This window comes from Tauraco erythrolophus, chromosome 14 (genome assembly GCF_009769465.1).
Source record: "Tauraco erythrolophus isolate bTauEry1 chromosome 14, bTauEry1.pri, whole genome shotgun sequence".
Taxonomy (NCBI): Eukaryota; Metazoa; Chordata; class Aves; order Musophagiformes; family Musophagidae; genus Tauraco; species Tauraco erythrolophus.
In genome coordinates this window covers 22,079,914-22,093,051 of record NC_141478.1, presented here as the reverse complement: position 1 = coordinate 22,093,051, position 13,138 = coordinate 22,079,914, and the positions used below count along the sequence as shown (strand labels likewise).

The 13,138-nt window shown below is 41.7% G+C and overlaps 1 protein-coding gene across 2 annotated transcripts in view; it reads left to right on the top strand.

Moving 5' to 3' along the window:
* Window positions 1-13,138, top strand: part of NEO1 (neogenin 1) — a 207,465-nt gene that overhangs the window by 121,174 nt on the left and 73,153 nt on the right. For both annotated transcript variants that reach the window (XM_086620230.1, XM_086620229.1), the window contains exons 6-7: window positions 9,264-9,418; window positions 10,255-10,375. In XM_086620230.1, coding sequence (XP_086476356.1) covers window positions 9,264-9,418; window positions 10,255-10,375 — 276 coding nt within the window. The remainder of the gene's footprint in view (window positions 1-9,263; window positions 9,419-10,254; window positions 10,376-13,138) is intronic.

Sequence of the window (13,138 nt, the reverse complement as noted above, 5' to 3'; positions counted from 1 at the left end):
CTCGAAAGCAGTTTTTTAAAGGCAAAATCCAACCAGGACTAGTAAACACAAAGGTATCTCCTCTTTCCCAGGAAATCCCCCCGTCCAGGGATCACTAGACGCTGGGAGAGAATATGGAGATGTATTGCTGTCATCCTTTTGTTCTATCCTTGACACCTGCAGGTGGTTGTTCTGTGGCACTTTGCGACCTTCACTGTGTTTTTACGTTCCTGGATGTGTCCTGCTGGTAAGCCAACCTTTGTTCCCAGTTACCAGGGGATGGTCACTGTGAAACCACAGCAAAGCCGACGCCGCACCTCCAGCAGACCCGGGTTAGATAAGGTCATGTCTCAAAACACTTCCCGCTATCGCCGAGCAGATCCGCTGGCAATAACGGCCATTATTTACACTTCCCTTGGTGTGGCTGGGATTAAGGGAAGCGTGGATGATGTTGCAATAATGCCAGAGGTTTAATGCCAGTGTGCAATTAGTGGACTGAATTGGGCTGCAACTGCTAAGGCCCCTCACAAGTGAAAAATGTAAAGAAAACTACTGCTGGGGTGTAGGATGGGGGGAGAACTTGCTGTGTCTCTGCACCTGGAGAACTTGCCAGATAATTCCGTTTGTCGTAGAGGTTTCACGACCTCTAGTTGCCTGCGTGCCAAATCCGTGTGCCGAGCTAACGGCTCACAGCTTTTAGTCAGTCTTTGCTGTGTGTTTAGAAGCTCAGAACAGGTTTTTGATTTTAATAAAACTGAAAAGAGCAACTTATTTTTATACCAAAGCAGAAGAGCGAGCAATTGATTTTTCGAGTATCACCTTTTCTAGAACAGGGCAGGAATCCAGATGTTACTCCCGTGTCGGAGTTCCTCGTGTGCGAGAGAGAGATTTATACACACACACGTGATTTTGCGTTCTGTTGCAGTGAGGTTTTAGGTATTAAGCTCTCACCTATTTGGGGTATCCAACTGCATGACTTAGTCTTGCCTTTGCTCAAAGCACTGGGTCTAGGATTTCCATTTTCCTTTTGGAGCCAACTTTCTGAGTCATTGACCATTTTCAGTGCTTTCTTGTAAATCAGAGTTCGTGTTTTCCTTGAAATGTGGTGCTCAAATCAGACGGTCGGCCGAGGCGTTAGTGCGTGTTGGATGGAAGAGGAGGCTGAGGAGCTGCTGTTACACCTCCTTGTGTGATCGCTTCTTTTCATACCAGTGTGATACTGGGAGTCCTTGGTTCTCAGACCTTTTTCTGCAAAGTTCATTGCTATTTTTTCCTCTTCCATAAACGTACAGTTCATTATTTCTCTCTGAAAAAGAAACACACATTTATTGAATTGTATCCTGACATTTTGATTCTACCTTGGTCAATATAATTTTACTTTATAATTCTTCCGTACTATTAACCCTTATCTGATTTCTTGGTAGTTGTAATATCGTTAAATATTTTTTTAGTTTCTGCTTGTGAAATGTTTGTTTAGGGGCTGGCCTCTGAAGAATAGTTCATACTTTAGTGATTTCTCAATGAAAACTTTTTACTGTAGAAGTAAAATATTTGTTTTCAAATTAATTCAAATGCAGTTTATTCATCTCCTGCCCTTCCTTAATTTAGAAGACCAATAGACTTGCTAACTAGTTTATAATTATACTTTGATACCACGAAGCAGAAAATGTTTTCGTAGACTAAAATGAACTTAAGACATAACTGAGACATTTGACAACTTGCTCTCTCTTTAATCGTTTAATGTTATAATTCAGCCCGAATTTTTGAATTTCATTGTGTGCTTTGCGGTACTTAAACACTGTGTGTTTGTTTTTAACATGGTGGGGCTGCTGTGTGGGTGCTCCCAAGCACTGTAGTAATGTAAATAATTTAAAACATTTTCCTCAAAGTCTACCTTACGTGTCATGCCAGCTGGCCAACAGAAATTAGTTGGTTTCAGCTAACTGACCAAAGAAATTGCTTTTAATTTAAATAAAATACACTCTGTGTGTAATGTGGGCTTCGCTGGGGTCAACACTGAAAAGCAAACTTATCCCAGGCAATGAAATGATGTCCTGTGGTCTGATTTGGAGATGGAATTATCCACTGAAACACCCTCCAGTTTGGCAAATTTACCAAGAAATATTCAGAGATTTTTAAATCCTATCAAACAGCTTATTAAAATAGAAAGGTTTATCTCCTGGCAGGTCGGTCTGGAGAAGGCCTTATGTATTGCAGTGGTACCACTGGGTATGTTAATAGTGGTACAGGGTGATCGTTGTATTGCAGAGTTATATCCTCCTTAGGAATGAACTTTCCGTTGTTAAGTTTAACTTTATAAGGATTCTAATGGGATTTGTTACGTATCCTAATGGGATATCTTGTTCTCCCTGGAGGAGAAAATAAAATTCCTCTGGGCTTCCCGTTTTAGGCTGATATGAAATGGGTTTTATAGTGAAATGTCCACTTTAAATATTATCGGTAATCCTGGTTGTTAATGGAAATACAAGATTGGGATTCTGGCCAGAGCAGAAATGGAGATATGAAATGGAAGTCATTTGACCGAGAATGCTGAAGCCATGATTAATCAGAGATACGCTATGAAAAATTACCCAGTCTGCTTAGTTTTCCTATGTGCTGTTTGGAGTATGCAGCAACTTTTGGGTTGAGAAAATGCTGCTGTGTTTGAATGGTAAGCACTGAGTTACAGAGAAATAGTTGTCATGGGCAAAAGTATGAGGATAAAGAGATGTTGACAACAACTCTGATTTAATTGTGTGACTTCAGAAATCACACTCTTAATTTTTGCGGATGGAGGGCATTTGTAGGTGGCTGAGGAAGCAGAAATGGTGACTTCAGTCTCGTCCTTGATAATTCCTAATTGGAAATTCAATTGTTGTGTTTCAGTCCTTTGGCTGCCTGAGGCTGCCGAAGAAGTTACAGCGCTGCGTCAGTGCAAAGGGAATAGTCCTGCAGCGGGGCTGACGTGTGTTCTCTGTTCTTCCTGTAGAAAACAGCAGGTGACAAAACACACGCATCACACGTAGGAAATGTAATCCTGGCTGAGATGTCAGTTTGGGATACTGCCACACCGAGCACGATCTTGGGTCTTGGTTCAAGTTGCTCATTGCTAGGACAGCAATCACAGGTGGAAGAAGTTCTCCTGGCTTGGAGATGATGCTTTTCACCACTCCACGCTTACCAGAGACCTGCTTAGAGTGTTCAAAAGCACCTTTGGTTCGTGGTGCTCCAGAGTTTTAACTTGCATTTAGGCGTATGTTGTGAGCCAGCATGTTATATAGACAGGATGCTTAAGTCACAAAGCTCTTAAGGGATTTATGGTTAGCAGCGGAGTCGTGTCTGCAGGAGTTTGGCAAATTGATGGGAGGAAGGAGAGTAATTAGTCTGCACGGAACGAGGAGGGTGATAAGAGGATGTGGGGAAGCAGCAGAACAGTGTAATAGCGATGGTATCTGCCTTTCACAGTTGATCATGTGTACGTCATCTTTGGTGCTGTGCTTGGACCTACAGCATATTTATTACTGTTTTTTAAGAGTCTAAGTCTTTCCAAAGTCTAGTTTATAAGCTGTGCCTCTGTTACGTCGAAATGAGACTATTCTTATGCGCTTCATGTACGACAGCCAGTGGTTTAAATATTTTAGGAAGTGAGATAGTGGTGCGGCTGCCTGTCCTTTGAGGGGTACTAGACATAAAAGGTTTAGTTCATTTTTGAATACTTTTTAAAAAATAGGTATTTTAGACTTTTAGATTTTTTTTTCTTACTATGGTGATCTGGATGGCCTGCCTGCTTCTGAGCACTTCTCTGCCTCTGCAAGGCTTGCTTTGTTGCTCAAGTCTGATGGTCAAGTTGCTTTGCCACCGTTAAGGTTTCGGGAGCAACGTGGAGGTGATTTGACTTTTGGGAAAGATTAACGCGCATAAAAAATGAGATCTTATCTAGAGCAGCAGCGTTTTGATTCAGTTATTGTAGGAAAAAGTTCGTTGTGCTTGTAACTAAGAAAATTGAAAGTCTCAATTAGTTAATTGTGTAGAACTTGAATTTTTCCTTTGCTTGTGTAGTTGTAGCTCAGCTTGATGTTTCATAAGACTGGAAGAAAATCTCTTCAAGAGATGGAGAGGAGAACCGAATGTAATTAATTTCTCTCTCGTTTGAAGCAGCACAGATGGCTGAACTGAAAATAGATTCTTTTGACTATGTCCCTGAAGGCCACAAAATTTCTGTCTTGAAGAGAAAAAACAGGCAAGAGCTACTGACCACTGAAAAAACATTTGAAGAAATAGTCCTTCTGTAAAGCTCAGAATGAATGCTGCTGCTCTAATACTCTCCACGTAGCTACTCCGGGGTTTCTAATCCTTGAGCATTTAAAAAACAATGTGCAGATAAACGTTGCCTTAGAAGCCACGTTTTCTTTGTGGATTTGCCGTGTTGGGTGGTGCTGGTGCACAAGGACGGCTCGGACGGAGGGTCAGCCCTGTAAGGCGGTGTGTTGCCTTCCACCCTTGTTATCCCTGAAAGAGATGGAGGAGCAGAGAGTCGGGGCAGTTGGCTTGCGTTTCCTTCTGATCACCTGTGTTTGTGGGATGGGATCTGCACCCAGCATCCCTTCCTGCTCCCGCTCAACTTGGGTCCAATTCCTTTTGCCTAAGTTCCTAAGCTTTTCCCATCATTTTACAGCGGTTGGCTTACAAAAACATACACTTTTTCAAATATTTCATCTTTACTGGGATTTAACTTACAAAATCAACTGCTGGTGTAGATTTGGGGTTTTTTTTATTTTCTTTTTTTTGATCATAGATTTCTAGATTTCTAGGTTGGAAAAGACCTTAGAGATCATCGAGTCCAACCATCCCTAATCCCCATTAAACCATATCGCTAAGTAGATCATCCACCCTATTCTTAAACACATCCAGGGATGGGGACTCAACCACCTCCCTGGGCAGCCAATTCCTGTGGCTGACAACCCTTTCAGAGAAGAAATACTTCCCAACATCCAACCTGAATCTCCCCTGACTAAGTTTATACCCATTTCCTCTTGTTCTATCACCCATCAATAATGTAAAGAGCCCTTCCCCCACCTCCCCACCATCTTTTCTCAAGTATTTGTAGGCTGTAATCAGGTCTCCCCTCAGCCTCCTCTTCTCCAGGCTAAACAGCCCCAACTCCCTCAGCCGCTCCTCATAAGTTTTATTTTCCAGCCCCTTGACCAGTTTAGTCGCCATTATCAAGATATTATTAATATATTAATAGATCGCTATTATCAAGATATTTTGTCTTTTAAATCTACAAAAGGGTGGAAGGTACTCCTGGATAGGGACTCTCTGAGGGTACTCCAGTGCATGTGAAATTCTGAACAAGCCTCTTGCAGTTTGAACAGTTGTTTGCGTGCTAACGTTAAGAGGGATGGGGGAGTGGGCTGAGCTGCCAAGTCGTCTTTGAAGTTTAATTGTCTGTTTGGTAACGGAACACATAATCTTCCATTACAAATCTTATTTTATGTGGTAATTGGCTCATTTGCTCTCTGGTTATCAATTTAACTTCTCTGCCACAAACATCTGTACTTGCGTTGTGTTAATCTGTGTGAATGCTGAACGTTGACATAGTTAAGCTATAAAAGTGTATTTTAAAAGCATTTTTTAATTCATTAACTGGAAAGTAAACGATAATAAAGTGAGCACTGCTTGTATTATTATCCCTTTGTAAGCAGCTTGGCATTTGCTCTGAAAGCCAGAAAAGCAAAGTTACTTTGAAAAAAATAATGTGTTTCAAATTCTTAATCTCCTAAATCAAAAATATTTGAGACCAGGTAATAGGATGTCTAGTTCAGCTTTCATTTTTGTGGGAAATCTTGTAATACAATATTAATGCCTACTTGTGGACGATGCCCCAAGTTAAAGCAATGTCAGTTGCTAAAGATATTTGAGTACTTGCCAAATGTCTTCAGTACAAGTTAAACATTAGTGGAGAAAACAGAAATTATCCCAGAATTTTACTTAGCAGCAGTTTTGTTTCAGATGTGATGGTCTATCCGTTCTCTTATGGTGCTCCTTCCTCCTCCTCCTTATCCTCCGCTCATCTCTCAACCTTTCAGATTAGCGATGGCCATTCCCAAACTACTACTGTTTGTTCTTCGGTGGTTCAATTTTTGTTTTGCTACCCATTTTCTGCTAGGTCTCACAGAAGTCTCTTACCCAGTAGGTGGATGTTGAGGGAGGTCTGAACTGCTGGCAACATGTTCAAAGAGGAAGATACACAGAACACTGGTAGAGACATCTGTCTCCAGGGCTTTGTGGTAGGATCCAGAGGGACCTTGGTAGGCTGGAGAGGTGGGCCTGTGAGAACCTTGTGAAGTTCAATAAGGCCAAGTGCAAGGTCCTGCACATGGGTCGGGGCAATCCCAAGCACAAGTCCAGGCTGGGCGGAGAATGGATGGAGAGCAGCCCTGAGGAGAAGGACTTGGGGGTGCTGGTGGATGAGAAGCTCACCATGAGCCAGCACCGTGCGCTGGCAGCCCAGAAAGCCAACCGTGTCCTGGGCTGCACCCAGAGCAGCGTGGGCAGCAGGGCGAGGGAGGGGATTCTGCCCCTCTCTGTTAAATTCACAGGAAAGAAACTTTTCATGTTTCCAATTTTTATGTTCCCTTTTTTCAACTCCGGAAGCACTTCCAGAGGCGCTGTGTGTGTGTGTATACATATGGAGAAAGAGATTGAAAGGAAACGAGAAGATAAACTATTGATCAAGCAGACTGCAAGAATATTACTCATTAGTTAAAAATGGCCAACGATGAGAGAGCAATGATCTCTCACAGGCTGCCAGCAGTAGGGTGCGCCTGGGAAAGGGCAAGCACAGTAGTGGGATGAGTTGGGCAAGCTGTTTGCTGGAGCGATAACGCGGTGGCGGTGCCGTTTTGCAGGTCAGCGGTGGGGCGCGTCCGAAACCGCGTGCAGCCAGTCGGAACTCTGCGGGCTCCGGAGGTGAATCCAAACGAGAGCAAATCCAGAAGGGCTGCTCGGAGGGTGCGGGTGGCTTGTCATAGCAGAGCTAAGCAAACATGGCTTGTTGAGCCTTCCGAAACAAAGCTTGGGATGTAGGAAGGGAGTGGAGAAATAGCGCAGCTCCCAATAAATACAAATGCCAAGGATAAATGCCGGGGAGGAATACAAATTTAAAATAAAAGGCACTGTTTTCATAAAGAATAAGGCATGGCAATTTGACCACAAATAAATTCAGCAGCCAGTTTTCAAATGTCAGTTATGTATGGTTGTAACGGCCGTCTGATACGGACAGTAAATACAGAAATACCTAAACCATTTTAAGGAAGTGGTTTTGGTAAATTTATGGAAACAGTTATATAAAATGGATGTCTGAAATCATAGGCAGCTGGACTCAGCCCCGTCCAGATTTTTACTCCTATGTGTGCGAGTTCAAGCAGTGTGTGTATATATGTTCATCCTTATGTAGTTTCTGATATAGGTTTAAATGTTTATCTGAGAGTTAAGCCATCTTCTTACTCTATAAATAAATATTTCCGTGTGTTAATGTTCTCTAATTTATAATCTGGAACTCGGAGGTTTTTGGAGAGCTGCTTGCCTCCAACTCCAACATTTTAAAAATGTTAAATCCACCTACAAACCTTTACGATCATTTCATAGGAAGAAGTAAAACACGATCTAGTATTCCTATTCCCTCGCCTGAAATAAATCCCATTGATAGGTGAAGCGTGTAAAATGTTTGCCTAAACTCTGCAGCCCTTCCATATTGACTTTCTTTGATAAATATTAAAGGGCAAAAGGCCGGTTTTGACTTTCCTGGAACTAGAACAATCAGACCTGCCAACATAAGCAAACGGCCCTTTTGTTGGTGAGTGTAGTAAAACCAAATAAATAGGTGAATGTTCTTCATAATAGATGACACTGAAGCTGTCCGTGCCTCAGCCAGCGCTTCTGTCTGCTGCTGGGCTAAAGCCGAGGGTCCTCGGAGGCAGCCAGATGCTGCTTACGGCACGTTCCTTCACGGGAGGTTTTTAATTACCAAAATTTGGGTTGTATCGCCGAAAAATTCTGTTCTCTTGGAGTTTTTATGGATTTCGAATGCCTTTAATCTTACTCTGAGTACATAAGGACATTTAAAAAGGCAGCCAAGAACCAGAGACACCACCTTTGGTACGTGTCTTAAGCGAGGAGCCTTTCTGTTGTACTGTGTTGGGGAGTCTTTGGTCATACGTGTCTGTAGAACATGATCCATATGACACGGAGGGATGTGTAGGCCTTACACAAACTAGGGAAGGAAGCCTCTGGAGAAACACAGCGCTCTCTATTTGATAAGCTGAATTTCTTCACAGAAACACAAGGCAATGGCAACCTGGGGAAGCTTCAGCTTCGTTTGGTGTCCATTCGTGTTTAAAAGTCCTTTTGAATAGAATTTTAGCTTTCGATTGCCTAAGTATTGAGTACAAAGAACTGCCTGAAAAATCTCTGGTGTGTCAACTGAAGGATTTTATCTGAATAAATGAATGGTTGCTGCTCATGATAGACCCTTGCATAGTGTAGCCCGACTGCACTACTGCTGCTCTGTGTTTTGCGGAGCTCCGTGATGGCTATTTGCATCATGGCTTGATTATTTTTTTGTATTTGATTTCAAATCTAACTTACAATCTTTCTATTTTACAAATTACTACATTTTGCTGCAGGAGGGGGTGACGGCTGTTGTAGGACTATCCTTGTCTTGCTGGGAGCTTATCTGGCAAGATTCTGTATTTGTGAAAGGAGCAGAAAACTATTGCCCAATTAAGCGCTAAGTGGTTTGCTGGGATGAACTCTGAGTTGGGGAAGGGAGAGTGTGACTGATGGCTGAAACCCAGTGCCTGCTGTGGGCTTTTTAGCATGCAGCAACATGCCTGCAGCAGGTAAGAGAGTGCAGCGTGTTCTTCAACCACGGAAATATTTTTTTCCAAACGGCATCTACATCTCTTGGGCTTAAAATACTTTTTAACTTTATACGTCTTGGCTCAGTTTCTTCTTTCATGTATTCTCAAGAGGTCCTTTCACATGAAAATGACTGGTGTTGAACGGGCCCAAATGTGATTTTGAAATAATGCAGAGCTTGTATCGGCTTCTGTCAAACCCTGATCTGAAGATTCCTGCCAACGTTGCTACTGTTCGTGCCGGAGTCCCTGAAGCCATCTTTTTATGTGTTGAGTCTCACTGTGTGTTGGAGTAGGAGCACAACTGGTGTGCTTTTGTGGACACTAACATCATCTTTTGCCTTTCTTCCATTTTATTTGAAGTTCCTCCGGAATTTCTGAAGCGGCCTGCGAATATTTATGCTCATGAATCTATGGACATCGTGTTTGAGTGTGAGGTGACTGGAAAACCTACTCCGACTGTGAAATGGGTCAAGAACGGAGACATGGTGATCCCAAGTGACTATTTCAAAATCGTTGTAAGTACACTGTCAGTTTTGCAGTTTTTTAAGCTGGTCGATGTGTCTCTTGGTCATCTAGCCTGTATGCGTGGAAAGTAGGCTCTTTTATAGGAAAGATGCTTCCTACAGGAAGCTTATAGGAAAATAGCTTCCTATTTTCATACCATTGATGTTTGGGGCCTCGAAGAGAAACGGTTGCGCTCTAATTCAGTCGTTTTACTGAAACACTAAGGCATGTTGCTTATATTGTACGAGTCTGGGTTTTTTATAGCTCAGACTTTCCATGTGAGACAGACAGACACATGCACGGTGACAAAAACACACCTTGTTGGTTGAACCTGTTGAAGCACTGCCTGACGGCGTTTGCTGCAGCCATCTGTGATCGATGACGATTGCAATTCCGAACAGGAGCTTAAATGTAAATATAACTGAGTTGTGGATCATGAGTTTTGGCACATCGGTGCTCTTAGAGGGAAATTTTAGATGTATTGAGACATGGTTGAGAACTTAATGGTTGTATAATTGGGTATACCTGAGGTTGTAGGATTGTAACAGTGAGCTATGCAGTTACATTCAGTGCTTAAAATATCATAAAAATGGCTGTGGAAGTGTTATGACTTACCAGTGATATGTGATGCTAGAAAATGATAGCCATTAGTAAGAGCTTCTGCTGCTTTCTGATACCGTATAATTTGAGGATTCAGTGCAAAAGAGATGAAATCAGACGGGAAATCCAAATACACTTTTCATGTTACTGTTCAGAAGCTTCTGTCATAGTAACGTGCCTTACTAACACTACTGTTTTTGCAATTGCAACCCATATTTAAGTGGTTTGATTTTCCTTTACTCCTCAGAAAGAACATAACCTGCAAGTTTTGGGTCTGGTGAAATCAGATGAAGGATTCTATCAGTGCATTGCAGAAAATGATGTTGGAAATGCACAGGCTGGAGCCCAGCTGATAATACTCGACCTTGGTAAGATAAACCGTGACAGTACAGTGCCAAAAGATGGGGAGAGACAATTTGAAGGGACTGTTTCCAGATGATGTGTTATATCTGTAACTCAGCTAGAGAAGGATGTTTTTTTTAAAATCATACGAGTGGTTCCGTGTCGTCTTCTGAACACTTAAAGTTACTTAGGAGAAATTACAGGGTTCTGTAGGATTCACCTTGTATTTTGGAAAATAAGTAGAAAATATTTAGTGCAATAATAAACCGTAGCCAGGAATCTGAAATATTGTTGCATACTGAGATTTTTGAAAAATAACAGGATGGCCGAAATGAAAACAATCACAGAAATTACAAACCTGAAAAATAAGCACTTGCGGAGTGCATCACAAATGAGGTATCTGACGTCGAAGTCGTTCCAGTGTCAGAAGCTTTTTTCTGCTGCTAGTTAATAAGTAGTAAGCTTTGTTGTTTCTGCAAACTGCAATTGCAATTTTTTTTTGAGTTACAGCTGCAATTTAAGATAAGTATTTGTTATTATGCTCCAGTCAGTGGAATTCCTAACAGTGCTCGCCACCTTGCAATGTTCTGCATTGCATGTTTTGGATTTTCTGAGAGAGTAAGTGCTGTTACGATTAAAGACCTACTATTTTCCAGAAAAAAGACAGTACAAATATCGTTGCTAAAGGCATCAGCTTGTTTTGTTCTTTCAGGTCACGTTAAAAATAATTTCTAAGAGCACAAGGAAGAAAACTGACAGTAGGGAGGATGAGGGGAGAGGCAAGTCAGACAAGAAAATATTAATTCTGTACTTTCGGGGGCTTGTGTGTTCCCTGTCTTTTTGGGGTATTGTTTCAAAATTCAAATTTCTCTTTTATTTGAATGGAAAGGATTTTAGGAGAACCAGTTTTCTGTATGGTCAGAGGCATGATGTAACTTCACACCTGCAATTTTCACAGATGTGAATCTGCTAGACCTGGTTTTGGCGTTCAACGTACGGAGAGTAAACCGTTACAGGCATGCCAGAGAGACATTTTTTTCCATTTCTTTTCAGATTGTTTTGTAGAGTAGTTGTGCACTTAGAACTCCTGCTGAATTCTCCTTTGGGTATGGGTATGTTTCATCGCTGGCCGAAGAGACGTGTGTGCTTTCCGCAGTTATTTGGGGAACGCAAGATGCCCTCTGCTGGGTTCAGTAGCTTTAATACTGTAGAGCCGTGGGATTTCCACCTCGGAGCAGTCGTAGGCATCTGGATCCAGCAACGGCCTACTGTCATCAGGTTGCCAGAAAAATTATTAAAAGTAATTTTATTTCTGCTATGTGCGTGAATCACCTGAGCAGTTTCCAAATCTTTCAAGCGGAAGCATTATTCCGTATTTTCCACGTTTGAAAAGTACTGAATAATTGATGTACTTGGGTTTTGAAGTCCTGCCCGAGTTTGTACTTCCACTCAGTTCCCAGTAGAGGTTTATAAATTACTATTACTGTTATTATTTTAGTTCCTGTGGTCTCACTCTTCTTCCTTTCCCTCCCTTGTTGTTTGCCCAGTGGTTTCTCCTTCCCGTTCTGTTCTGGCAACCCGTCCTGTTGTACTAAAGGACTTTGCCTTATAATTCTGTCCTTTTTCTTTTGCATGCTGCCAAAGGATTATGGATGCAGTGTTGGTGGAGTCTCATTTGGGTGTAAAGATACCCGCAGGAAGTCGTATCGTTCTCTTAGGTGCAGTGTGTTTAACAACGCGCCCCCCGTGTCACGCTGATGCGTTTCAGTTGTTGTTTTCCAACAGCAGAGAGAACCACATGGCGCATCACCAAAAGGGCATTTTACTTTGTTGTTGTTGATGCCGAGTCGTGGCGTAACAAACAGCGCAACTAGGAATGGATGCTCTGTGTCTTACTCGGCTATATATGAAAACTGGGACACAACAGTCAAAGAAAATACAGATATTTGATGTTTTAATACTTTCTCACAGTATATGAACAGCAAAGAAGGAAACGATATTCCAGGAAAGAGGGCGGAGGTATCATATATAGTAGTTCTGTCATGACAGCTCTCTTGGTATGAAAATTAAAAACACTAATTTGAACAAATACTATTCTGAACGCTTTGATCAGTAATTCAGAAAGGTGTTTTTTTTTTTTAATTTCATACCTGATGATGAGAAATACCTAGTTTGCCAATTTGAAAATTAATTTCAGTGCAAAAACATCAATTAAGCATTCATTGAAGTTTTCCCAATTAGCAGTGTGTCCCTTCCCTTGCTGTTCTGTTTTCTCCTTCCTGAATGGAATTGGCAAACATCTGGCTATTTACAAACGATTTCCCATTAGCCCTTTTGCTTATCACATGAAATTGCTCTTTAATAAATTAAATTTGTATTAGAAAGTGTTAGAAACTCCTCATGGAGTTTCACACAGGCAGCATGTGTTCATTATGGGCCATTGTTGCAGAAATGAACCAGGACTATTGTGTGGGCATCGATTGTGGCAAAGTGACAACGAGCAACGAGGTAGTTGGCTGCCATCAGAGATGAGTTTGAGTAGTCAGAAAAGGTAGTTACTCAGACTTTGAGAAAGGTTAAATAGAAATAAACCAAGAAAACCATTTACACTTTACGTATTCAATCAGAACTTAGTTATCTCTTCTCTACGTGAACTCGTCTCAATCTGAACCCTTCATGATGGAAATTCTCCAGCGTGTTGAGTTTTGCTGCCTGGAAGGATAACTGTTTCATCCCTGGCTTTCCTGAGGTGTACTGTAAGGGTGTTTGAGTGGTCTGAAAGTCAAATG